Source organism: Carica papaya, chromosome 3 (assembly GCF_054855325.1).
Source record: "Carica papaya isolate Zhongbai chromosome 3, ASM5485532v1, whole genome shotgun sequence".
Classification (NCBI taxonomy): Eukaryota; Viridiplantae; Streptophyta; class Magnoliopsida; order Brassicales; family Caricaceae; genus Carica; species Carica papaya.
In genome coordinates this window covers 8,890,150-8,916,677 of record NC_142311.1, presented here as the reverse complement: position 1 = coordinate 8,916,677, position 26,528 = coordinate 8,890,150, and the positions used below count along the sequence as shown (strand labels likewise).

The following is a 26,528-nucleotide window of genomic DNA, read 5'->3' as shown; positions in this document are numbered from 1 at the left end:
TAAAAACTAAAAATTTGGGGTGAGAGAGGCTCGAACTCTCGACCTCAGGATTACTCAGAAAGCTATGAGACCTACGCGCTAGCCAACTGCGCCACCACCCCGAGTTGTCGGTTTGTTGAGTAAAATAATAATAGATATATTGTAACTACCGCTGGAAGACAATAAGAACGATGTCGTTCTACGACTCAGTATATTCTTAAATCCTAAAGAATCGTGAATCGAGGTCTCCCTTTCTTAACGAACAAACCCTAGCACTTCTTCCCTCCATTATTTACTTGTTTGTATCCCGGTCAATCCTCTTTCCTTCTTCCCGTGGTGGCCTCTCGTACAGAGAGGGTTATTTTAGCAAAGCAATGGGGACAGAAGAGGGTAAGCTTTTCATTGGAGGAATAGCGTGGGACACTGCAGAGGAAAATCTGAGAGATTACTTCGGCCAGTATGGAGACGTCTCCGAGGCTGTTATAATGCGGGACAAAATCACCGGAAGGCCGCGCGGTTTTGGTTTCCTAGTGTTCTCAGACCCTTCCATCCTGGACCGTGTGCTCCAGGACAGTCACACAATTGATGGCCGCACCGTTAGTTTCTGTCTCCTCTATGCCTGTCTTTTGCGTTCAGTTGCTCATTCATTGATGTGTAATTGTTTTCGGACTCGTGATATTTTTTAGGGGTTGATGATTTTGTTTATTTATATTTGTTCTGTTTCTGGTGTTCTGTTATATACTTAAATTGAGGTAATATGTTGTGGCTGCTGGCTGAAGCATATTATGTATTTGCTTATTTTGGTGCTTAGACAGTTTCTCTGAAGTAATGTGTATAATTGGTCATTCTGGTTGGGTGAATCCTAGAGTCGACTGCTTGGATTTTTGAGTTCAGTTATTAGGTTTTGGCAACTGGGTTACATTTTTATTAAATATGCATCTTCCATTTTGTTTCTTACTGGAGGGTCTTTTTCTTTTGTGTTCTCATTTATTTTCGGTGAGTTTTAGTAGCAAGTAAGAAAGTTTTGGCAATGAGTTATGGCTTCTGTTTATATAAATCCAAGCCCTAGTGCCTGGTTTGGACAACGTTGCATTCATGTCATTTGGGCCAAAGCGTCAAGCCTTTATTTCGTAGTGTCATTGATTACTAAATATTCCAGGTCTGGTTGCAATATTAATCGTTCTGAAAGTTGGTTTGGTGCTTGTTTGTCCATTTATTGATGGTATTATATTGTGAAGAGCTTTCTAACTTACGGAAGAATCTCAGTTTCTCCTAATAACATGCCAAAGCATTTCCTGTATGCATCATTATGAAACTACTGGTCTGATCTTGGAACTTTCTTCTATTCCGATTTATGTCTTTATGCTACTTTAGCAGATTAAAACCTTATTTTGGCTCAGGTTGAGGTAAAAAGGGCATTGTCAAGAGAAGAACAACAGAACTCCGTTAGATCAGGGAACCTTAATTGTGACAGAGGTGCTGTAGGTGAAGGAGATTTTAAGACCAAAAAGATATTTGTTGGAGGGTTGCCATCCACAATAACGGAAGACGGGTTCCGTCAATATTTCGAAAGTTATGGTACAGTTACTGATGTAGTGGTAATGTATGACCAAAATACTCAACGGCCTCGTGGTTTTGGATTTATCACCTTTGAAACTGAAGATGCAGTTGATAGAGTTCTACACAAGACATTCCATGACCTAAATGGTAAACTTGTAGAGGTAAAACGAGCTCTTCCTAAAGAAGCAAATCCAGGTGGTGGGGGCCGTGGTGGGAGCCATCAGGGTTACGGTAGCTCTGGTGCCTCAACAAATACTTCTGATGTTCGGATGGATGGAAATAGATATGCACAACAACAAATGGCTGCAAGTGGTTTCCCACCATATGCTGGGTATGGCACACCGGGGTATGGTTATGGAGCAGCAAGTGGCATGGCTGGTTATGGTACAGGTGGTTATGGTGGCTATGGTAGTTATGGTGCCGGTGGCTATGGAACTGCTGGTACTGGATATGGTGGTCCTACCGGAGCATATGGTAATCTAAGTGCTGCTCATGCTAGTTATGCAAGGGGACAGCATGTTTCCATGAAAACCACTTGGGCCAGTCAAAACTCTTCTGGTTATGGTCCAAACGCTGCTTCTGGTCCAATGAGTCAGTCCCCTGGTGGTACTTCTAGCTATGGGAACCAGGCATTTGCTTATAATAATTATGTTGGAAGTGATGGTCGTTACTCTGGTGGATATGGTGCAACTGGTACAGGAAACTTCCCTGGTAGTGGTTCTGTTGGTGGAGCTGGTGGAGGCGAGCAGCAAGGGAGTGTAGGTGGCTATAGTGGCACCAATGGGAATTTGGGGTATACAAATGCTGCTTGGAGACCTGATCCTTTGCAAGCATCTGGTGGTTATGGCGGTGGTTATGGTGGGCAGGCCTGACAGCAGTTATCCAAAATATATTTGGTGAATCTATATCCAGAAATTGTACTTTACAGATGGAAGACCTTAAGATGATACTGGGAATGGTGGATTGCTTGAACCTCAACTGTAGTTTTTCTAGTGTCTCGTCCATTGGTATATATTAATAGTATCTGCAAATAGGACAAGACGACTTGTTTAGTAGCACCTGCTTCTAAGTTGCAGTGTTTTATTTGTGTCGCTTAAGTTGTAGAATTTAATTAAAGTTGCTTTTTTTATCTGCTTTTTTTCTTGAAGCATTTTATATTTTCTTTACCATTTAAACTTTAAAGATAAAGGGTGGTATTATTAGCATCTTTTGGTTCTGGTTGAATCATACTATTTAATAGTGCTTTATTGGACTAACTTGTGGTGGTCTGGTAAAAATTTGTTATATATTTCTTCGCATGTGTCTGTTGAGGCAATTGCATTAACTAGCAGCACTTCAGGAGCTTAATTAGGTATCATAGAGATGGAAGAGGACTACATCTTCAAACTTCTTGGTACCATGTGAATTTCTAGGCAAGTAATATCGATCACTGCCTAGTCAGTAGCAGTAACCATAATGGGAGTTCATACATTGTGAAACGGTATGATTGTTTTCCTCCTGTATTCACTTTTTTTGTCCAGGAGACGTAATCCAACATTCAAGTTTGGAGTTTTTGGCTCTCAAGAAATTGGTAGACGCAGGAATTAAAACTTGTACGTGCTTCATGATGTCACTTGATCTGAGAACCAGTGATGAAGTAGACTGAAGACTCCAACTCAGAAAAGTTGATGGTATGTGTACATCGGAGGATATTTAGTTCTGGTATATTTCCATGTTTTCCACTTTCGCATCTGCAGGATGGCTGGTGGGTGATTTATTTACCTTTGATGGATGGGTGAGATGCAAAAGTAGAATAACTAACTAGCATTAATCAAATCCCGTTAGCTCTGGTTATGGGATTGTGTTAAGAAATTTAGCTGAACAAACATGCATCTATAACTCATTGATATTATTCATTGTTGGGTTTATGCTGGCTGCAGATCAGTCACTAAACTGGTAGCAACCAACTGCCATTGCCAGCAAAGGCAAGTGATTCTCAGCATATTTCTTTTTCATCATTTTGGTTCTCATGTCATATTATAGCTTACATTTCAGTTCATCCTTCTGTACTTGTATCCTGCATATTTGTTACGTAGTTGATGTGTTTTCTGCTGTTATTCAAATTTTTGAAAGTTTAAAAGAGAATTTTGGTACATTTTATTGAGTTTTAAGTAGTTTTTTTAAAAAAATATATATAAAAAAAACTAGTTCGGGTTTTTATTCTTTCGTAGTTAATTCAATTAAGGGAATTTAGTTTTCATAAAATATTTTTTTCGTTTAAAAATGTAAAAGACTTGTTAAAATTTAGTTCAATTTAATATTTTTATTTATTTTAATACAATAGTGAATTAAATTTTTTATTTTATTAAATAAAATATTATAGATTGATTGTCATTAGTTTATAATAGATTCATAATTCGACAAACTCTATATTGGCAATCAAATTTTTGATGGAACTATAAAGCTACATTTTGAAATCTGGAAATTTAAAACGAAACGAAGTGGGTATTGTCATTTGCATTTTTGTTCACACAGATTACATTAAAATGTACTATATGCCTCTAAGACTTGAACATGTAATAAGATATATGTTTTCAACTATTTAAATAAAGGGTATTATTTAGATTGAGGAAAATGCATTTAGGTTAGGATAGAAGAGTTATAATGGGTTGGGAATGGAAGATTTCCAGGAGGCCATGGAAGCTTCACATCTCTGACTATAAAGAATTTAATTTGTTAAAACTATAAGGAACTTAATTTTGAAGTTCTAGTTTTGTTTGAAATTTTTAAAATTTGTTAACTAAAATTTTATTGAAAAGTTTATCCATTTATTGTACTCCTTTAACTATAATTTTTTACACGTGATTTGGCCTCTCAGAAATTCATAAAAACTAAATTTAATAATTAATATTATAATCTAGGAGATTTTTAAAATTAAATATTAAAGATATTCTTAACCAGTGCCTGGCAAAGTAAAAACTCCTTTTGTTGAGAGTAAATTTTCATCTACACCAAAAATAAGGAAGATACTTTTGTTTTCAATTAGATTAACCTTTAATTATGTAATTAAATCTAATTAAAAGTTGCTAGTTTAAATCTTGATATTATTTTTTCACTCCTTTATTTAGTAAGGGAGAGAAAAAAGAGATTTTGATTTCAATTAAAATGATAATTATTATATATATATATATATATATAAGAGCATTGTCCAAATCCCATTTCACAAATCTGTTTGAGTGTTTAATATTCTAATGAGCCTTATTTGTCTCTTCGGCTTGGCTGGTTAATCAATGGAGCTTTTCTAGAAAGCCTACAATATTAACGTGGCTATTGTTGTTTAGTTAAGAAGCCAGCAGATGATCTCATTGACAAAGAGAAAGGCCGAAGCTTACAGAGAGGAAGTATGTCATGAAGTGACCAAGTCTGTACATATCTCCACCCATATAAATAAATCATTTTGGAGAATCCATCTTCATTCATTCATTTACATATAGTGTATGTATACATACATATATCTATATATATGTATATATATGCATATACACCCTCAATAATTACATCAAAACAGAGTAATTCTATCTGAATGAGAGATGCAATACGTGATGTCACATAATTTGGTTTATAGCCTATAATAGTTTTTACCTAACTACAATCAACTACCAAAGACAACTTGGATATTTTCAGAATGAACTCACATGAATTTTATATACAAATATGAAAAATTCCAATAGAAATAGAGTCTAACTATTATTTTTAAAAATTCTTACACAATTATATTAGTATTGTTCCATAAATTATCATGTGTTTCTGATTGATTATGTTCGAAGAAAAGGTGGTGATGAACAATTTTTTCTTTTCCTTTTTTTAATATCTATCATACTTTAGAGTTAAAAAAACAGTTTTATAATATAGAATGTTCGTACCCTTTGAAGTTAAAAGTGTCTAACAAAATAAAACTTTAAAAAATATATTCTTATTTTATATTTATTAACATTTTAAATGTGATTTTTTATTTTACCAATAGTCTAATTGTAAATAATATATGTAGCTTTCAACCTCCTATTAACATTAGATAATTTGTGGTTGTCTTCCCTATGTGCTAATTGGCTTCGATAATTTAGAGGTAAACCCAAAGAAAGATAAAACAATAATAAAAACAGAACTTGAAACATGAGTTGGTAAATTATAACTGATAAGAAGAGACTTTGGTTTTATATGAACAGGAATAAAATTTGTGCGAACCGGGAATTAAGCTAGTGAAATCCATTGAGAAAAAGAAAAAACAATAGTACTAAAAGGGTAATTAATATTTAGAGGAAGATATATTCATAGGCCATCAGAAATATACAATCTATATATATATATATATATATAATATAAAGGTATACGTTCACATGATCTCCAAGTAGAGCTGAGAAAGTCCTCTATTGCTTTTCTGTAGCAAAATGTTAGTGGGAGAGGTAGAAGAAAAAGCGCCTGCAAATGAGAGAGGAAGCGAGAATTATACGAAAGATGGGACAGTGGATCTTAAGGGCAGACCTGTCTCGAGGTCAAAAACTGGAAGATGGAGAGCTTGTTCCTTCATTGTAGGTAAATTTTTAACTTCCCGTGCATCATGTCAAGAAGAAGAAGAAGAAGAATTTAACTGTAATTAATACACACACACACATATATATATTATATGTACGTATCTAGACCAGCTTTTTTGAATTGAAAATAGAGCAGCTGAATATATCCAAATCCTTAATAAACCATCTGGGATTCGAGTTGGTACATCAAAACCCTCTTTTTAATTTCTCTTTCTAGTGATCTTTTCACTGTGTATATACACTCAACATACATGCATACATATATGATTAGTACTTTGTTATGAACATGCAGGTTATGAAGTGTTTGAGAGGATGGCATACTATGGAATAGCATCAAACCTAGTGGTTTACTTGACAGATAAACTGCACGAGGGCACTGTGAAATCTGCAAACAATGTCACCAACTGGGCTGGCACTGTTTGGATGACACCAATTTTAGGTGCTTATATTGCAGATGCTCATCTTGGTCGATTCTGGACTTTTGTCATTTCGTCGCTCATCTATCTCTCGGTACTCCCAATTTCATCGTTCTATTTTCTCTTCTAATCGTTTTTTAAATAATTTAATTTGTTGTAGTTTAAACTAATTTCTTACACTACTTGATTTGTGACTCACGCACCATGCACATTCCAACACGTGTTTATGTTGCTGATCTTCGAACAAACATAAACCACGTGAATGATGAAACTTTCTTTTTCATGCCAGTTTATACTTTCATTAATAATATTGTACCTGCATACTAATTATAATACAAAGTCTTGACGAGGAAATATGGAAAGCATAGCCAATTCTAACTCGAACTGCAAAATTAAACTATTATCAGGGTTCTAACTCTTAACTGCACATATATAAAAGATAATATTGGATCATAGCCTTAGCATTTAAAATGATATGTATAAACAGGGAATGTCCCTGTTGACACTGGCTGTTTCAGTTCATTCCCTGAGGCCACCATCATGCGGCCAAGGCATCAAAAAAGAAGACTGCACAAAGCAAGCTTCTTCTCTGCAACTAGGCATATTCTACTCTGCACTGTATATAATTGCAATTGGGACTGGAGGGACCAAGCCCAACATTTCCACCATGGGAGCTGACCAGTTTGATGATTTTGAACCCAATGAGAGAATCCATAAGCTATCCTTCTTCAACTGGTGGATGTTCAGCATTTTCTTTGGTACCCTCTTCTCCAACACTTTCTTGATATACATACAAGACACTGTGGGATGGACTCTTGGCTATGCCATCCCTACACTAGGACTCTTCGTCTCCATTGTGGTTTTCTTGGTGGGCACTCCATTTTACAGGCACAAATTGGCTGTAGGCAGCCCTTTTACTAGGATGGCTAAGGTTCTTGTAGCAGCTGTTAATAAGTGGAAGGTTTCTGTCCCAGATGACCCTAAGCAGCTTTATGAACTTGGTTTGGAGGATTATTCAAATTCTGGAATGTTCAGAATTGATCACACCCCTTCCTTGAGGTTACTACTCTTCACTTTACAAACTTTGAAAAAAATAAAAAATTCGAGTTGAAAAATAATGCAAACAGTTTATCTGCAGATTCCTTGATAAAGCTGCAGTGAAGACTGGTTCATCATCTCCGTGGATGCTGTGTCCTGTGACTCAAGTTGAAGAAACCAAGCAAATGATAAAAATGCTTCCAGTCTTACTTGCAACGTTTATACCAAGCACAATGCTAGCTCAAGTCACCACACTATTTGTGAAGCAAGGCACCACATTAGACAGGAGTATGGGTCCTCATTTTGAAATCCCTCCCGCTTGTCTCACAGCATTTGTAACCATCTTCATGCTCATAAGCCTAGTCATCTATGACCGATATTTTGTTCCCACAATCCGCCATTACACGAAAAACCCTAGGGGGATCACACTGCTTCAGAGAATGGGAATTGGATTCGTGTTGCATATCATTGTCATGATTATAGCTTCCTTTGCTGAAAGGAAGAGACTAAGTGTTGCAAAAGAACATGGCCTTTTTGTTAAAGATGATAAAATTCCTCTCAGCATTTTCATACTTCTTCCTCAGTTTGCTTTGATGGGGGTTGCAGATACCTTTGTGGAAGTAGCAAAGCTGGAGTTTTTCTATGATCAAGCACCAGAAGGAATGAAAAGCCTGGGAACCTCTTACTTCACTAGTAGCCTGGGAATTGGGCATTTTATAAGCAGTCTGATTCTAACAGCAGTTTCTGATATTACTAAAAGCCATGGCAGCAGGGGATGGATTTTGAATAATCTGAATATTTCTCATTTAGACTACTACTATGCATTTCTGGCATTCCTCGGATTCATCAACTTAATTTTCTATGTATTTGTCGCCAAGTCATTTGTGTACAATGTTGATGTTGATACCAACTCCAGAAAGGATTTCCAGGAAGCCATGGAAGCTTCACATGTCTCATAAAATAGTAATAAAATGACAATTAACTTTTATTTCAAGAATGGTTTGATGGCTTATTTATTATAATAACTTGATATCAGTTAACCCTAGCCCAAATGGTCCTTGCTTTCTTAACAAATAAGTAAATTGATCATCCCTAAATTCTCAATCTGCCCTCTTCCATCAATACATTTTTACCATCATTATCCAAACATTTCTTTTTCCAATTTCCACAAGCTTTTAAAGCATATGAAATTTAAAAATTAAAAAAATTTCATGTCCTCAACCTCGACAGAGCCTTCAACACTACTCAAAATTCTTCAAATGAAAGGCCTGAACGAACCTGGGCAGATGCCAAACCAATTGCTCAATACAGATCAGTCGTGGGATTCTCTAAATGCATAATATGCAATCATTTCTGTACAATACACATTCAATAAAGTATGGTATTTGGATTTTATTATCATTGAATCATCTAAGGAATCCATTTAGGAAAATTCTTTTAACAAGAGCCCACCCAAAAGAGAAAGATCTAAAGAACAAGAAAGACCTTTTGACAGTGTAAAACTAAATTATTAGGGCAATAAGTTAGAAGATTTATCTATACTATGAGCCTTTTCTTAGCTTAAAGGTTGTAATTTATATGCTGCCATTGACTCCAAAAGCCAAGTGTGAGCTACTACTTGAGATCCAGTATCAGTAGCCAAATCCTCTGCTTCACTTATCCTCTGCCAAAAGGTAGAAACTTCTTCTCCTAGTATGGACCCTTGTGGAGAATCATTGTTATAAACAACCATGGTTCTCAGAGTTGCATGATCATCAAAATTTTGAGCCACCAGCTCTTCTTTGCTTCTCAAAATAGTACCTCCAGCAACAGCAACTAAATTTTGGAGATCCTCCCTGTAACCCAAGATGAAGTCACCACAGAAGTAAAACCCTAAGCCATTAAAGAGCTTTGGTGCCTATAAAGAAACAAGGAAATCAAACCTTAATTTCAAAGACCAAAAAACATACAGATACTAGATAGCGTAGAGAACAAAAAGGGGTCAAAATTATGATAAGCTTTGAGTTGTCAGATACACAAGTAGAGGAACAAACTGCTCTCCACAAAGGTGTAGAGTGTATATGAAATCTATCAGCATAATGCAAAAAAAGCCACTTACACTCTCATCTGATGCCCTTAATCTTCCTGTCTTTGGGCCATTGCAACAACCATGGTTGTCAAGGCTAACTTCATAAAGTTCTTCATCAGCAAGCTGCTTGCCCTCCATACATGCTTTTATCCCTGCAGTGCCAGATTATAAGTTGTCATAACAGTGGGTAATATAGGAACCAACAAGAAACCATGGAAGGAAAAGGAAAAATAGTGCATATCATCGTAGACAGCTCATCTATTACAAGTCATGGTTGTATTTAATGAGCCTTCTTTTTTCTCTTGTATGTTATATTGTAATTTTGGTGACCACCATTTCTGTACATCCGTCATTAAAATGACTGTCCCCTGCTGCTTTCATACAAGGGTAACTATATGTCAACCAATAAATTATTTAAACGAATCAAAATGAGATAAAAATTAACTATTTTACAAAAGAAAAAAAGTTGAATGATGCTACTATGCCTAATTTTTAGATTTGTTGTACAATTTATCCGAATAGATGTATTATATATCTAGAAACATAAGATTAGGAAGGGTAAAACCATTGAGGCAATCATTATATCTACTCAAATAAAAAGATCCAAAGAAATTGAACTTACAATCAATCTTAAGGACCCATTTTCCATTTAAAATGGCCATGAGAACCTTTAGTGTCCTTTTGCAGGCACCCTTTTCATCTGTAATTGCAATTACATGGGTAATATTTGGCTTCCAAAACTTAGAAACAGTTGCACCAGTGATGCTTGCAAATTTGACCAATAGACACTGCAACAACAGAAGAATGGAAAACATTGACGCAGCAGCTCTAGCACAAAACAAACAAAACAATTCTACCTATGCTAGTATCCAGAAGCAAATCTTAAGAAGAACATCAACAGCTGGAGAAACAATACAATTATAACTACAATTAGCAGCTTTAATACAAGATCTATTTTTAGTAGTATTGATATGATCAATTGATATCAAGATAACTAAAATTGAATGAGTAGCCAAGTGCCGACAAAACTAAAAACATGTTAAAACATGAAGCTAATAGATATCATAAAGCTAGACAGACCAACCTTATCTTTGGAAGACAAATCAGATCCACATAAGACCAATTCTTTTGCTCTATTTGGCATGGATATCAATGAGCTGCTTTGTTGAGAAGTTCTGCATGTAGCTAAAACCATTTAGAAGAAAAGAAATAAATAAAAAGCACTAAAGTCAGTCAAATCAAGCACAGAACACATACTCTAGAAATCCACCAGCAACAATCTAGGAAGTGATCAAACAGGGATTGAAAGAGAGAAAGATGTAAATAAGAGGATCCTCTTTAAGCCCTAAAATTCAACCTTACATTCTGCATTTTTTTCTATTATTTTTCACTTCTCCATTTCTATTAACAAAGACAATTAATTTCTCTGTCCATAATAGCAATCTTGGGCTAAACAATATTAGAAAACTAGATCCTTTTAAACACAGCCTAATAATTAACATAGCTATCCAGCACAACCAAAACAGCAACGCCTACTTCAGTCAACTACTTAAGCACCAGAAAAACAAAGAAGTTATACAGTTGCTTTGGCATAGTAATATCCTTTGCAGCACAGATTCCAGACTTCTCTTTTGGAAATTTGACTGATGAATGAGCTGGACAGAGTAGAAGAAATTCGTCCTGTAGAAAGTAAGAAAGAGCAAGGAAGAGCTCACATCCAAAGCAATAAAAACTTATCAGACTGAAACAGGAAGGACAGAATTTAATCAAATAGCGTTTGCATGTCATACAGTCAAACAAGAAAAATAACTTACATCATCCCATCGGCATTTAGGGATTTCTTTTGCACAAGGAACATGATAGTTCCTCTGACAAGATTTCACATAGCAGCCTAGTGCTGCCCCCTTTAGCCCACATCTAGTGCATTTAAGTTTTGCACCCCTTGCCAATTCTGACTTCAAATTTCTAATAGATTCCCCTTCATAATAAACTCTAGGTGCCCTGCATTTCATTCACCAGTATTTAGTTGATACTCATAAAAGATGAGACAGCAAAAACAAGTCAACAATAACAAAAAGTTGACTGAGCCAATCCAATCTGATGTATCATTTATATCATCAAATTGCTAGCATGACATACCACTCAACGCATGTCCTGTGAACATGAATAATGTTTGAATGGAATACACTGTCTCCTTCCACTTGATGTCCATTTTCATAATGTAACATTTCTCCAGTAGCCTAAGAAAATAACAGCACAAGACACATGTTACAAGACATGGCATTGTGGAAATAATTTATAATGAATATCTTTAGGTATGACATACAGAAAAATAGTGCATGCTTAACAAAGAAAAATCACCTCCGACATTTTGGAGGATTGGCAAAATCCACAGATGGTTTTGCTTGCCGATAGTTCATCAGCTTTCACAGGCAAATCTGGAACAGGAAGAGCTGACCCAGACTTGGGTTCTGAGTCAGAAATAGAGGCCACTGAGCTTGCAGTTAATGGATCAGTTGACTGGAGATTGAAGGCACCAGTGAGATCCATCTCTATTGGTCGATAATTTAGTTTCTTTTGCCTCTTGGCATCCCTTAAATAACCATCAGTTCCAGAGTCAGAACTGTCATATTTCACTTGACTTGTTTCACCATTAAACTTCCTCTTGGCTTGTACAAGAGGATTTTCTGAACCCTGAAAAGAAAAGTGTTTATCCACGAGTAAGATTGAAAGAAGAAAAAGAAAAAACAGAACTAGGTAGAAGGAAAAGCAAAACTTCTTATTTGCAACCCAACTGAGGATGACAATTTCAGTTTTAAACAATTACAATCATATCATGAAATTCCATTTCCAGTACAGAACATTGGGGGTAGAACACAAGAATAACAGGATACATAATCAAATATACAAGGATAAAACGTGCTGAGTGGCTCAAAATCCAGATTAGAAGTGATTAAGCACTAAACATATTGCTACGCAATACCAAGCACCAATTTGCCCAACCAACTTTACAGTTGAAATCAACTATAAGCCTTCGGTAATCCACAATCATATCTAGCTACGTTGGCATTAAAAGCCCATTATAAGCCGCAAGAACTCACAATGTACTATTCTGTGTAGAATATTTGGATACTTACATAATCCAAGACTCCAAAATACTATAGCAACTATTTAACTAAATCCACCCGTTGCATACATCAAAATGAAATATAACACGAACTCCAACAAAACTTTGTTTAATTTCAAATTTGCTATCCATTATCAGATAAAACACATGAACCGCCTGTAATTTTATGGCTACTGCTTATTGAACCTACTAATTCAACTTTACCAATAAGCTTCACATAGAACATAAAACGGGTTAAGAAAAAGAAAAGTTGCATTAACTGTTTAATTCCTCGCATGACCAATTACCTGATCATTACTGTCAATGTCATGTTCCTTAACGTCATCGTAGGAAGGAGAGCTCACTGGTGGAGTTTGATCTGCCTGATTCAACTCTATTCGTCCATTTCTATACTCTTGCAACCTCCCACTTGCTTGTGAATCTGGTAGTGGCAAATTCAGATTCTGAGCTGCACCAATTTCTTCTCCTTCCTTATTGGGTACCTCAAATTTCTCACCTTTGTCACCTTTGCCTACATTATCAATTACACCGCCCTTCCCAATTCCATATCTGGCCGACTGTAATTGCACCATATTGGCAGAAAAAGCAGCATCCATTGATTTATAGATGTTTATGATGTTCTCCATGAAAGGTAGATCTCTTAGATCTGCCAAACACAATTCGTTTAACCACATAACAAGCTATATATCCCAACTTTCACTATAAATAATTCAAATAATACACGAATCCCGCCAAATGTATCTGTGCTAGCATCATTACCAGAAAATAATGCTTACATAAATAAAGGAACAAAAGTCGAATTGAAAAGCTATACCTCGGTTTGCATGTTGAGATTTGCATACGGGGCACTCCAGGCCAAACTGTGCCGATATGGGTATGCATGAACTGCAATAATTTGACCAAAAAAAAAAAGAAAAGAAATCCAATATTACGAAAGGATTAACAAGTTGCCAGCTTTAAAAAAAAAAATTGACGAGATCAAAGAATTGACTAACTGGCAAAAGACATGGTCACATGGCAGCAACAATGGCCGACTAAACAACTTCAAGCTGAAACGTTACCAACCATAATAAGACAAAGACGAACGTCAGAATAAATGGAAAACTGGGAAGAATTTCGTTATGGGATGAAAATGTGAATGGAATTCGAAAAAAAAAAAATCGAACCAAAAGGGGAAAAAGAGGTGAAGGAATAACAAACCATAGAGGGCACTTGAGCTCGAGACCCAGCTTTTGAAAATGAAGAATCCAAGGGTTCATTGCCCTCTTACAGTGCTCATTAAAATCACCCATCCCTACCAAAACAAATCTTTTGCTAACTTCGGAGCTTTTGATAATTCAAAACGTTAAAGAAAAACGAAGATGTTTTCGTTGTATTTTTCTCTGCCCTTTCACTGTCTGTGGAAGCTAGAGAGGGAGAGATGAAAATGGAGAGGGGATAGCTTGTAGGCAATGATAAGGCCTTGATCGTTGCGTGGAGTAAGATTAGGACACGTGTACGGATGGGATAAAATGAAAAGTGAAGGCGGGTAAATCTGAATTCGGGTGGCGGAATCTGAAGCGTTTTAAACTAAGTTGCGCGCTCTTTTTTTCAATTGCTCCACCGCGAACGGCTCCCGCTAAAAACAATAAATTTCGAAACTCCTAAAACAAAAAATAAAGTACGTAAAAAAATATTCGTCTCTTATGTATTTTTGTATATTTTAATATTTAATTTTATTTAATAATAATTTCATTTATCTATTAATTTTAAGTAACTAAGATATTTAGTAGATTAAAAATTATTATATTTAATAATTAACGTAGTTTAAGTTTATTTCATAAAAATTTATACTAATTTTTTAAAATTATTATATCCTCGTCTAACTCGATGTTTATGTAATAATGGGTCTGAAATTTAGTACAAGATAAATATTTTTATTTATAAAATATATATATAAATAATTAAAAATATTATTTTAATTTTATTTTATTAAATTTTTTGAGAAAAATTAAGTTAGTAACGAAATTAAAAGTAATTTTGCGGAAGATAAAGTGAAATTTTGAGTTCGATAGGTATTTTTAAAAGACAAATTAGAAACAAATTGTTAAAATGCAAAAAGAAAAAATTCAGCCACGTGAGACAAACTAATCAGCAACCACGTCAAACCAGAGCACGCCGCGTGGCAAAATACGCTAACATCGGCACCACACGAGCGATTCGATGATCCATATTTAATCTCGTGTACGTAAACTGACTCATATGCATTCTATCTTTAGACACATCGAACAGACACGATCAATCGCAATTAACAACACAGATTCGTCCATGCAATCGACCTAAAAAGGCAACGATCGGACAGCTCTTCTCACTTCACGTCGACGCAAATAAACGACCCAGATTGACATGAGATAGGTATTTAAACATTGTATCACAGAAGAACTCTAACCCTAGCCACACCTGCACTCGCTGAAGAATAAGGACCAGCAGCCGTAGAAGGAGACTAACCTCCGACCGCCGCTGCATCGGAACCACCGCTGATCACCGAAAAAAGTAAAATTCTTCTATACTTGCTTGAAATTTGATTCCGAGTCTCCTTGTGGTCATATTAGAGTAAAAAGGATGGCGGGTGAGCCAGAAACAGCGGACACTGTCCAATGAAGCCGCCGCGGTAAAAATCTTAAATTCCCTCCGATGAATCCCTTTCTATTTTTCGTTTCACACAATTTTACAACCATTGTGTTCACCGTCATTTTCTGTGCAGGTTAGCTAAAGAAGAAACTCTAGCCGCGAAGAAGAATCGGTGGAGTCGCCTCACCCAGAGACCCCCCTCCCTCTCGGTAGGTTTAGTTTTTTGTGATTTTTTTACCAACCAAGGCCTCATAATGTATTTTTCCGTAGGGATATGTATAAAACTAGTAAGGTTAAGGCGAACCGCCACCGTAGGTGGCGGAGCCAGTGTCGGAGCATGGCATTGCTGCCGTACCATAATTCTAAAATTGGCCGAAAAGCATTTTCAACACCAATTTTAGATTTTTTTTTTATATTTTTAGGTACGTGACAAGTATTTTGAATTCTCGCAAGAAAAATTTAAGAAACTCGAAACTTATTATGAGATGTAGTAAATAGCACGATGTTTCGAAATACTGATCTGTGTAAAGATCCCTCACTCTATTATCGGTTACAGTAAATTGAGAATTAATAATCGATAATTGTATGTTTTATGAAAAATTAGAGAAATTCTATAAATATTACAGGTTACTAGTGGAGCCAAAAGTGGTTATTTCACATTTGTTATAATTCCTTGTTTATTTTCATGTACCGCCTATATTTGCTTACTATTATATTGTGCGTAATTGAATTGATGATTTTTATAGTCTTATCGATTATTTGGTAATTTGGTTCGTCATACATTGTTTGTTCGGTATTCTATTTATTTGGTTATTTGGTTATGCTAAATTTTATCGCTTGCTTAAGTATTATTTGAATTAATATGTGAATATGAAATGAGATGTTGGTATATTTTAGTGGTTGTTTACATTATGGGAATCTAAATAAATAAAAGCTTACTGGGCATATTAGGAAATGGTTGACGGATTTGATACATAAGGAACTTTATCGTAGACATTACCTCAGTTGAATGAGGCTGATAAGTCCCATACTATAAGAGTTTTGAGATATATGGTTCAACCTAATACCGGATGGAGTATCGACATGATAGTGTTTTTAGCACTCATTACTGGACGAGATATGAAACGATCAGGTTAATTGTCAAATCTTGATACTAGGTCAACGAGTAGAGAGATATTTCTATGGACTTCTAAAGGTCCCAATAGGTAGGTTAAAAATGAATGGTTGTTGATCATATGCATGAAATTGAAATTGAAATGTCATTTGGTTAATTGTTTTCATATGTGGATTTTAGAAAAAAATTATAACTGTAAGTATCAAATAAAAAGTTTTAAAGTTAAATGTATTTACTTAAAATAAGAACTCCATTAGTTGTTTTTTTTTATTTTTACTAACTTTCGATTTTTCTTATCAGTGATTAGTGTGATATTCTTACTAAATTAGTATAGTTCACAATTTCATTAACCATTTCAGATTAAGAAGATCAAGATGCAGATCTTGATCAGCAGGAGGGCTGTGAGTAGTTCATATTCTAGACTCATTTCAAATGCTAGCGAAAGTTACCCATATGATACTTATTTATTCATTTTTTTTAATTACTGTTTGTCTTTTTATAAACAATATAGAAATGATAAATCCGCAATCCTATTGGACAATTCAATTTATTATATAAAAAATATAAATCATAATATTATTATTTATTTATGCATTTAAAATATAAATTCATTTCATTTATGGTTTCCAGTCTTTACAGTTTAAGTATTTTCATTTTTTTTATAATAATTACAAATTTAAATTATATTTTATACTTCATATGCATACTTGCTAAAAAGTTAATTTGAATTAAATTGTATATACTATGTATATATTTATTATAAAAATAATAATTACATTATTATTATTAGTGGGGTCTATATTATTTAATTATTAGAAAATATAATTTAATATATACCATAGTCTTTGTATTTTAAATTTGTATATTTATTCTCTAAATTAATAAAAATATAATAATATTCTATTTAGATGATTTTTATGATAGGTAATTAATATAAGGTAATGTATGGTAAGTGCGGAAAATAGTGATTATAAAATTATAATATGTTTAAAAAAATAATATATTACTATATAATAATGATAACTGTTTTGTTTGAATTGATATATTTGTATATTAAGTTAAATTACTAATTTGCTTATGTTTGATTGTATGTAATATTAAAAAAAAATATGTTTAATTTGTAATTAAATTATTTAATTTAAAAAATTATTTAAATTTAATGAATACTCTTTTATATAATTAATAAATTATCTAAATACTCTTTTAACTATTTTTTAAAAGTACACTAAAACATCACATAAATTTTCTCTTTAAATTACAAAATCAAATGAAATTCATCCTTTTCCATCTCCCGTTCTCTGATTTCATGTAATATTCAGAGTTTCTTCAAGTCTTCACAGCTTCCACATCCTTTTGATCATTGTCAATATTTTTCATAACATCATCTAGACCTTGCAGTGCCAAAGGGTTTTCTTGTAAAGAATCAGATTGAATTTTTTTCCTTCCAACATCATCAACCTTGTCAATCAAATTATCATCAGATACATCAACCTCCTTGTTAATCAGGTCATCATTTTTAATAGTTTCAGATGACTCTCCTTGAGCACTGACCCCTGCATTCCATATTTCTGTATTGATGGCAACTGTAACGGCCTCAGCCGCGTCTGACGCCATGGAATCATCCGAAGAACTTCTAACTCGTTCACAAGAAGAGTCATTTTGACTCTCAATTTGGTTTTCATGTGCTTCCTCTTCAGAATTGTCAATACATTCATTTGAAACCAAGTTTTCTCTCTCCCTCAGTAGCATCTCAATGGTTTCAATGGCAATGGATTTAGCCCATTCACAATTACAGAGATCTCTGCTAAAGGAAGTTAAGAAAAAAGAAACAAGGGTTCAGTTAGTGTGGTTAAACTAACGAAATAGATCTTTGTCTTTGAACTTGTCATAGAAATACTCATCTCATTGATACAGGACAGAGACTAAAAAAGAAAAAGAGTAAGGAAAGACCAAGAACAGGAAATAAAAGGACAAATCAAAGGAGAATGTAAAAGTGATCCGTTGTATTTGCATCACGGAGACAAAGATATGTTAGCAATTGGGAGAAACTTTCAGATCTTACCTCTCTGTTCTTCCTTTACCATTCAGAGCTTATTATACTTTTAAACCTCAATGACATATGTATCTACTGAAAAAGAACTTAAATCATCACCTTTCAGGGTCCACTGCAGCCAAACTAAGGGCTGATGTCATAAGATCCAAAAGAACCAAGGGGCTGTTGGAGAAATATCCTCCATATCTTGCAATTTCCACCAGAAAATACACATTCACAATAAACTGTTCCTGTATAATAACATAAATTAAGTGTATATAACGATGAACAAACATTAAAACAAAACTATGAATTATACATCAAATGGATACTTGTGGCAGTAATGAAATAATAGTTACGCCATAATGTCCGTAGGGTCCAGTTGGCAGCTAAATTTCTATATGTATGAAATGATTTCTTTTACTACAGAAAAACAGACACATGAATCACCTTATTGAAACTAAAGATACAGACCTGATTGAAACTCTCAGAATCTTGGACTGTCAAATTCTCTTTACCAGTTACCCAAAGCTCTATGTTGCTTGAAATCCAAGAAAATGTGGCCTCCATCAACTCTCTCAGTAGTTCCATCAGCCAATCCTTCTCCAATGTATTTTCTTCAGCAAATTTATCTAACTTTCTGAATTCTATAAACAATTCCTAATAAACGCACAACCAAATTTAAACCATCGAACAACATATTGTTTAGACATCAAACCAAAATCTTATCAACTGCTCAAAGTCACTTATGATACATATAAACATTTGAGTTTTTGGTTTTAACGTACTGAAGATGGAAGGTACTCAATGTTTTTCATCACTTCAATTAGTAGATCACTAACCAACCACCAATAACCTAAATAGTTAGTACATACCTTCTTCTATAAGAAATTGTGGGTTCAAACGGAACAATATTTTTATGTATTTTGGAAGTTGTCTTTTATTGTATTATAACTGATGTTTATATATTATCTAATTAATGAATGTATGAATTTTTATAAAAAAAAAATTAGTAGATTGCTGAAACAGTTCAAAGGACTCCAAAAAAAGGATTGAAATTGAGATAAGTACACTAAAGGGATAGTTGTACCATTTATAAATTAGTCACATGAGTTTCAAGTATAAAATAAAAATAAAGCATCATTATGGTGAAAACTTTAGTTAAGAAGCTTTTGGAGAAATGGAGTCATTTATATAATCCTAAATTGCTGAATGCTGACAGTATTGCTCTTTCATTGTTCCTCCAATGCAACTTTCCTCTTTGGAGGCTCTAACTGATAAGGTTATAAAATGTTTTCGAAAATAAGGATATCTTATATATATTTAGGAGAAGGTGTAAGGACATACCTGAAAGATGACAGATGGCCGCACATTGTGAGGCAATCTATGGACGGTATCAGTGGGGGTTTCTGATGCAAGCCTAGAGCCAGATTCAAGAGACATAATTCGACAAATAAACTGCTGACAGAAATGAGCTCTGAGCTGGCTAGTAGACTCTTTAACAAGGTGTATACAATTATCAAGGTGCTGAGAATTTGAATTCCTGACAAGGTCTTGAACAATGAACGGAAAAAGCTGTTCTAGTGTTGACAGATTTGCGAGTAGAGAAACCTGCTGTTCTGGTAACCTGGCAAAATTTATTCTTGGATCACCTTTTTCTTCAATGTAGATTTCACAAATAAGGGCCTTTTCAAGGATGAGCATATACTCCATAAAGAGGTTTGTGAGTTCCTCAAGGATAGAAGCTTCCATTTGAAGGAGAAGCAAAGGAGTAGTACATTCGGTGATAGCCTGAAAAAGCATAAAATGTTAGTAAAGTTGTTCTCAAAAATGTAGGTACAAGATATAGATAACAGGATAATTCAAACGAAAAACATGTGAACATTTAAGCTTCTTTGTGTTGTTCAATGAACCTTGTTACGCCTAATTAGCGAGATGCCACAATCTATGCAAGGCCTTTAGCCTCCTCGTAGAGAAAACAAGAGATACATGATATGTCAGTTTCATGTTAGTTGGCTTTTGTAATCATCTTTCTAGATCTAATCAAAGGAGAGTGAACAAAAGATACACGGTATGTCAGTTTCATGTTAGTTGGCTTTTGTAATCATCTTTCTAAATCTAATCAAAGGAAAACAAGATTTGCATGCTTTGCAACTTGGGGAGTCCTCAAGCATTAGGAGCCAAAAGGAAACTGTTCCTGAAGCTCACTTTCTTTTCCAGCAGTCACCATTGTTTACAATATAGAGATTCGTTGTACGTAGCCAACTAAACAGAATTAGATGCAGAAAACACCAATATATCACATGGTTATATTAAGCACAATTTTCAACTCTTAGAACCAAAAAGTTGATGGCTATTCCTGAAATTAAAGTTTTCAAACAAACCTGCAAGAGTGTTAAAAATTTTTGGCCACTTTTAGTGAGCAGGCAATGCTCTGGTTGTTGCTCAATATCAACATAAGATATCAACATAAGATATCTACCCAAAACCCAAGCATCAGCTGTTGCAAAGCTGCCAATAACTTTCTTGAAATGCTCTATATGTGTCTGTAGAACCTCTTCCATACAAGGACGAATCTGGTTGATCAAGCATGGCTGCAAAATTAGTCCCTGGGCTTCTAACAAAGAACAATATGACAATGCAAACTGCACACCTTCCACCGCTGTAGACAATCCCCCACTTGTTTCTGCAATGGACTTAACATATTTACTAAAAGAAAGAGCAAATACCTCAGTTTCTTCACAGGCCCACTGAATAAGTTCTGAAGTATAAGAAGTTTCTCCATATACCATTGCAAAACTTTGTGCTGCTTGAGACATCATGGAGAATATAAACCTTGAAAGTTCTTTGATGTACAGCCCATGTAAAAGTGACTTCGAACACTGCAGTCTATGTATTCCATTCATGACCCGTGAATGGTAATATTTTAGCAATAACTGTGTTGCAAGATGATTGTCATCAAGTCTGTGTAACCCTATTAGTGCCTTTTGAAGCTCTGGTGCTGATGTTCTTGGGTTTCCAGAAACCAATTTTAACCTTGAGGTAACCATTGCCTTTCTTTCAGAAATTTCTGAGTTATATAAAGTCAATACATTCGAAGAAAAAAAGTCTTTTAGCTTTGCTCTCTCTAAATTCTCAGCTTCCATTACTAAGATATCTATTACCTCACTGATTCTGTTTTCTGACAGTAAAATATCCAGAGTTTCTGAGACATTTTTTATGTGAACTTCCAACTCGCTAGATGAAGATTCTTCTGGCTCTTCATTAACAATTGAATCTATCATCTCCGTTGATAGAACCTTTAAATATATGCCATCTATTAGGTCTTTAACAAGCCCTTTTTGGGTCGAAAGTTGGACTTTCAGTTGCATCAGTTCATCTTCCATGTGTTTCGCTTCCTCAAATATTCTGCACACATTCAAACTGTGGCTAATACCTAATAATTTATGAAGATATATACTTAAATAAGCATGATCATGACATAACATGAAAACTAAACACTTTGGATCTTGGTATCTTTGCATTGCACACATAACAAGACGGTAAAAAAATGTCAAATTCTATACTCATTGTTAATGGAAGCAAAATTTCCTAACAATAGCTATTTTAATTCTCAACCCCAAGATCATAAGGGTAACTAGAATCTTACAAGAAGCAAGGAAAGAACTCTGCATGACATGGTTTTCTATTGCATACGTACAAACATAAGGAAGAAAAGCAGAACCTTTCATCTTCATTCTTAATCGGAAAACAAATCTTATAACTCCAATATCTTGCTCTCAGTACCTAAAGAACAGCTACATAAGAGGAAATGCCAAACACATCCAAATCTTCAAAAGAGCGCGAATAACCTTGCACAACCAAATAAATGTCACTGGAAAGGGAATAAACTATGACTCTTCAATTCTATTTTTTTTTTTTAAAAAAAAACAAAGATAAAAGAAAAAACTGCAAGTTATGTTGTGTTTGGTTTAAGATTATTGTGTTCTTCTTTAATTTTTCAATATTGATTCTTTGATAGGTAGAAATTAGTTAAAATTTTGTATATTTAATACATAATAAACCAACTTCACTCGTATGTTAAATTCTATAAAGATGGACTTCTCTTCCTAAGAAAAATTATCAAAACAACTACCAACAATTGAAAATGGTATTTGCTTAGAATTAGAATAATATTTTTATTTGATTCTTTATTTTTATTTATATCATGTTCTTATTTTTATTTTTTGAACTGTTGAACAAACTCAACCAAGAGTATCAAGTCGCATTTGGTTCAATTCCCATTTAATTTATAATTAACTTACTGGTTTTGATTCTCATACTAGTCTTAGTATCAGAAAATATAAGAATTAAACATAACAAATTCTGTTCTGATTGTAGATGCGACTAATCTAAGAATTAGCATCCAAACCCAGCTCAATATAAGGTAGAAACAGCAACACAGCCAAAACACGTCAATAATAAAAGTCTTATCTCTGAATCTACACTGAAGTTAAATAGTAAACGTTTATTTAGAGGAGAACAAAATCTCAAAATCTTTAATACCTAACAAAGGCAGAATAGTTCGAGAAGATATTCCTATGGAAATCTTCATCTGATGCTACTTTAAGTTCGAGAAGCTCTGAACAGAGATGCGCAATCCCCTAAAACAAACGAAAAGAAAAACTTTAGCAAACACTCTCTTAAACGTTTTCCTTTTTCAACCGAAGGGTGAAGAGGCAAAATGGAGAATTACCTGTCCGGTCATGGACTCTACTTCGAGCTCTTTATCATCGAGTGAGAAATACGGGGAGGAAATTCTGGAGCTAGCACTAGAATCTATGGAGTTCTCCATCTTTAGGTGATCCCTGGACCGGAATGTGGAAGAAGATTCCATTTTCTTGGAGGTCGGTGTCTATTTCGATCTTGATTCCTTTGGAAACAAGCACAACCTGAACCATTAACGAGGAAGAACTGAATCACATACTCCATCTGGAAAATCAATCTTTAGATGTTTCCGCCGTCGTTTTGCGCCAGTGCCGGCCGGAACTTCGGTTCCTTCGTCCCCCAATGACAACCAATCTCACCGTTGCCGCCATTTATAAATTTCAGTCCTAGCCACGTCGTTTGGAGTGACATCAGCAAATATCAAGAAAGTAAGAATAAAAAATTTATAAATCTAAAATAAGTGTGAGTCAAATATTGATTTAATAAATTTAGTCGCGCTGGTTATGTTATATACAATTAATTAATGTTTAGTTTTATTTTTAATTTTATTTAAATTAATTAAATTTAATAGTGGAATACTAATTTATATTTATTATTAAATTGTATATTTAAAAATTATTTTAAATTATATTTTATTTTAATAAACATTTAATATTTTTAATTAAAATTATTTAAATATTTATAAAATTTTTAAAATTAAAAAATAGTAAATAAACTGAATAACAAATAAAAAATTTTACCCTCAAGGCAATGATAGATAAAAAATTTTATATCTACTGTATTAAAGAGTAAATATGAATTTATATTTTTATAATTGACAAACATATAAATTAATGTATTTATTTTATATCCGTCAAATTAAATAAAATTTAATGATTATATATTTATTTATTTATTTTTATAAATACATTGCTCAAATCCCTAAACTCTTTAGGCTCTAAATGCGATAAGAGAACATTTTATATAGACATTTTTATTTTTAATCTTAAGTCAATTTATAATTTTTAAAATCTGAATAAATAATTATACCAAACATATATTTTATATAATAGATACAAGTATTTACTATTATATCTAAATTAATATATCATATATAATATTTTAAATAATGTTTTCATTAAAAGATTTAAATTTAATTTAAAAATATTAATTTTTAATTACATAATATTATTTTATTTACTTATGTATTCTAATTACACATTTTAACATTGTTTAATACACTTCAATTTATGAGATAAGTATACATATTTTGTACTTACACATTTACGATTATTCTCGTTCAGTTAATTTTTGATAATTGGTACAATGTAAATATACTAAATTGTACAATTTAATTGTTTGTCTTAATATTTTTAGTTGAATTATTTTTTACTGTACGAGACATACCAATTATTATACATATGGAAATAGTTGAGGTGCAAACTATAACATATGATATACAAATTGTCACTAATGGAGCTTAAAATTACATGTAGAATGTGACTTTCAACTAACGATCAATACATTCATATTCATGTTCAAAGTTGAAATTTGAACTCATTTTATTATTTTATTTTTATTAGTCATTATTTTTACAATATTTTTTACTTTTTAAATTTATTAGAATCATAATGTAACGCACCCGGTTTTTTTTTTTTTTTTTTTTTTGGGCTTAATTAACAAACAACAAACTTTCATAACCAAACGGTCATGCACAAGGAAACAATAGCATAATCCCTCATTCAATGATTAAGATAATCATACAACCATGTACAAGACACCTCATACCATACAACCATACTCAAAATCTATGTTATCATCAATTCTACATATTCCATTCAGACAAAATAAAACGAAACTCCTCATCCTGTACTCTACACACTAGGATTGGAATTCAACGGCCTCGATCCGGACTCCGTCCCTACATCATCTGTAAAAAGGAAAGAGTGAGTTTTTTTAACTCAGTACAGTAAAACTCAAAATACATGCGTGAAATGCAACAATATAAATCCTATGCCTCCACCAATCGTTCACTACTGAACTCAACATTTTCCCTCCTGCACCTACTATTCTACCTACCCTAAGCGTTCGTTCCTGACGGCACTCCAGGCGTGCCAGGGATACCCTTCACCGCCAAGATTGGCAACCATTAACCACCTATCGACCCCTAGTGGGCCACACACGTACACCAATCTCACTCATTTCCATTACCAACAGCGGCGACCATCCGTCACCTATTGACCCTATATCAGGCCACGCACGCACACTTCAATCATTCTCTCCCGTCACCACCTTCGGCGACCGTTAGCCATCCCCCGACCTATACCAGGCCACTCACACACACACACCATTTTCATTCACTTGCATCGCCATCATCGGCGACCGTTAGCCATCTCTCGACCTATACCAGGCCACTCACACACACTCTGATCATTCTCTCCCATCACCACCATCGGCGACCGTTAGCCATCTCACGACCTATACCAGGCCACTCACACACCATTTGATCATTCTCTCCTGTCACCACCATCGGCGACCGTTAGTCATCTCACGACCTATACCAGGCCACTCACACATACACTGGTCCTTCTCTCCTGTCACCGATATCGGCGACCACTAACCACCTCTCGACCTATACCAGGCCACGCACGCACACCTGCGACATATCCTAATTGCCGACACTCACTCCGTCTCTCTTCCCCCAAGGTTCCAACTAACCAACTCCACTTCCCAAAGCGTTTCACTCCCCCGGTGGATCTCCCTCATCCGGTGGATCTTTCCTTTCTCTAACCTTCACTCCCCGCCCCTTCCTAACTCTCTCTCTCTGCTACAATCTCCCGCCACAACGTCGCATCACACCATCCTTCTCACCTCACTCACCCCGCGGGTTCTTCCTCCCACCAGCGTTCCTCCACTGCCTTCCCCTATCTCTCCCTCGGCTACAACCACCCGCCACACCATCACATCACACCGTCCTTCTCGCCTCACTCACTCCACGGACTCATCCCTTCCCCTGCTTTTCCCCCACTGCCTCTACCTATCTCTCCCTCCGACTACGTCCTCACACCACAACGTCTCCCTATCTCCCTCCGCGTCGCTCACACCCCTCACTCACCCCCACACCGTTTCCCGTCCGTACCGTCACCTTCTCACTCTCTCCTCCTGCGATCCTCACGCGGTTACCTCTTTCGTTTGCACCTCTCCTTTCTCTCTCATGGCCTCCACTCATTCCGCGCTCTTATCTCTCTCCCTTACCCGTACCGCCACCTTCTCTTTCTCTCCTCCGCGATCCTCCCTCGGTCCACTTTCTTTCCCCTGCCTCACTATACA

General features: G+C 34.8%; 4 protein-coding genes and 1 non-coding gene across 13 annotated transcripts; 2 read left to right on the top strand and 3 right to left on the bottom strand.

Moving 5' to 3' along the window:
• Positions 1 to 15: 15 nt before the first annotated feature.
• On the bottom strand, positions 16 to 101 carry TRNAM-CAU (transfer RNA methionine (anticodon CAU)). Its single transcript is given in 2 exon segments — positions 16 to 51; positions 64 to 101. It is a non-coding gene; the product is annotated as a tRNA-Met (tRNA).
• A 101-nt stretch (positions 102 to 202) lies between these two features.
• On the top strand, positions 203 to 2,668 carry LOC110807669 (heterogeneous nuclear ribonucleoprotein 1-like). Its single transcript, XM_022032846.2, has 2 exons — positions 203 to 575; positions 1,380 to 2,668. The coding sequence occupies exons 1-2, from the start codon at positions 354 to 356 to the stop codon at positions 2,409 to 2,411; spliced, it is 1,254 nt and encodes a 417-aa protein (XP_021888538.2). The 5' UTR covers positions 203 to 353; the 3' UTR covers positions 2,412 to 2,668.
• Positions 2,669 to 2,801: 133 nt separating this feature from the next.
• On the top strand, positions 2,802 to 8,558 carry LOC110807668 (protein NRT1/ PTR FAMILY 5.2-like). 4 transcript variants are annotated; one of them, XM_088215528.1, is made up of 7 exons: positions 2,802 to 2,951; positions 3,060 to 3,503; positions 4,860 to 4,939; positions 5,960 to 6,108; positions 6,400 to 6,617; positions 7,011 to 7,582; positions 7,662 to 8,558. In XM_088215528.1, exons 3-7 carry the CDS (start codon positions 4,875 to 4,877, stop codon positions 8,518 to 8,520), a joined length of 1,863 nt encoding a protein of 620 aa, XP_088071654.1. In that variant the 5' UTR covers positions 2,802 to 2,951; positions 3,060 to 3,503; positions 4,860 to 4,874; the 3' UTR covers positions 8,521 to 8,558. The 4 variants fall into 4 exon arrangements, with proteins under 4 accessions (XP_088071654.1, XP_088071656.1, XP_088071653.1 ...); XM_088215530.1 differs by having other exon boundaries at positions 2,802 to 3,209; positions 3,459 to 3,503; positions 4,860 to 4,919; XM_088215527.1 differs by having other exon boundaries at positions 2,802 to 3,209; positions 3,459 to 3,503.
• Positions 8,559 to 8,928: 370 nt separating this feature from the next.
• BARD1 (breast cancer associated RING 1) lies at positions 8,929 to 14,250 on the bottom strand. Of its 3 annotated transcripts, none has more exons than XM_022032858.2 (12): positions 13,957 to 14,248; positions 13,752 to 13,805; positions 13,571 to 13,641; positions 13,044 to 13,402; positions 11,991 to 12,323; positions 11,769 to 11,869; positions 11,444 to 11,630; positions 11,209 to 11,339; positions 10,714 to 10,804; positions 10,252 to 10,417; positions 9,660 to 9,781; positions 8,929 to 9,458 (listed from the first exon to the last, which is right to left on the bottom strand). In XM_022032858.2, exons 1-12 carry the CDS (start codon positions 14,046 to 14,048, stop codon positions 9,117 to 9,119), a joined length of 2,049 nt encoding a protein of 682 aa, XP_021888550.1. In that variant the 5' UTR covers positions 14,049 to 14,248; the 3' UTR covers positions 8,929 to 9,116. The 3 variants fall into 3 exon arrangements, with proteins under 3 accessions (XP_021888550.1, XP_021888551.1, XP_021888552.1); XM_022032859.2 differs by having other exon boundaries at positions 11,209 to 11,309; positions 13,957 to 14,245; XM_022032860.2 differs by having other exon boundaries at positions 9,174 to 9,396; positions 13,957 to 14,250.
• A 3,376-nt stretch (positions 14,251 to 17,626) lies between these two features.
• Positions 17,627 to 23,627, bottom strand: LOC110807684 (exocyst complex component EXO84B-like). 4 transcript variants are annotated; one of them, XM_022032874.2, is made up of 8 exons: positions 23,248 to 23,626; positions 23,058 to 23,155; positions 21,242 to 21,920; positions 20,897 to 21,088; positions 19,860 to 20,303; positions 18,987 to 19,172; positions 18,633 to 18,763; positions 17,627 to 18,284 (listed from the first exon to the last, which is right to left on the bottom strand). In XM_022032874.2, exons 1-8 carry the CDS (start codon positions 23,386 to 23,388, stop codon positions 17,807 to 17,809), a joined length of 2,349 nt encoding a protein of 782 aa, XP_021888566.1. In that variant the 5' UTR covers positions 23,389 to 23,626; the 3' UTR covers positions 17,627 to 17,806. The 4 variants fall into 4 exon arrangements, with proteins under 4 accessions (XP_021888566.1, XP_088071652.1, XP_021888564.1 ...); XM_088215526.1 differs by having other exon boundaries at positions 18,633 to 18,757; positions 20,897 to 21,920; positions 23,248 to 23,627; XM_022032872.2 differs by having other exon boundaries at positions 20,897 to 21,920.
• Positions 23,628 to 26,528: the final 2,901 nt, after the last annotated feature.

Bases quoted from the DNA above. Each gene is read 5' to 3' on its own strand.
- LOC110807669 (XM_022032846.2), top strand. From the start codon at position 354: ATGGGGACAGAAGAGGGTAAGCTTTTCATTGGAGGAATAGCGTGGGAC. The intron at 576-1,379 runs GTTAGTTTCTGT...ATTTTGGCTCAG, and splicing joins ACACAATTGATGGCCGCACC to GTTGAGGTAAAAAGGGCATT.
- LOC110807668 (XM_088215528.1), top strand. From the start codon at position 4,875: ATGATCTCATTGACAAAGAGAAAGGCCGAAGCTTACAGAGAGGAAGTA. The intron at 6,109-6,399 runs GTAAATTTTTAA...ATGAACATGCAG, and splicing joins AGCTTGTTCCTTCATTGTAG to GTTATGAAGTGTTTGAGAGG. The intron at 7,583-7,661 runs GTTACTACTCTT...GTTTATCTGCAG, and splicing joins GATCACACCCCTTCCTTGAG to ATTCCTTGATAAAGCTGCAG.
- BARD1 (XM_022032858.2), bottom strand. From the start codon at position 14,048: ATGGGTGATTTTAATGAGCACTGTAAGAGGGCAATGAACCCTTGGATT. The intron at 13,806-13,956 runs GTTTGTTATTCC...GTAACGTTTCAG, and splicing joins GAGCTCAAGTGCCCTCTATG to CTTGAAGTTGTTTAGTCGGC. The intron at 9,782-10,251 runs GTAAGTTCAATT...CTGGCACTGCAG, and splicing joins ATGGGTCCTTAAGATTGATT to GGATAAAAGCATGTATGGAG.
- LOC110807684 (XM_022032872.2), bottom strand. From the start codon at position 23,388: ATGGAATCTTCTTCCACATTCCGGTCCAGGGATCACCTAAAGATGGAG. The intron at 21,921-23,057 runs GTATTAAAGATT...GAATGTGTGCAG, and splicing joins AACTATTCTGCCTTTGTTAG to AATATTTGAGGAAGCGAAAC. The intron at 18,764-18,986 runs GTCTGTATCTTT...GTTATTATACAG, and splicing joins ATTCTGAGAGTTTCAATCAG to GAACAGTTTATTGTGAATGT.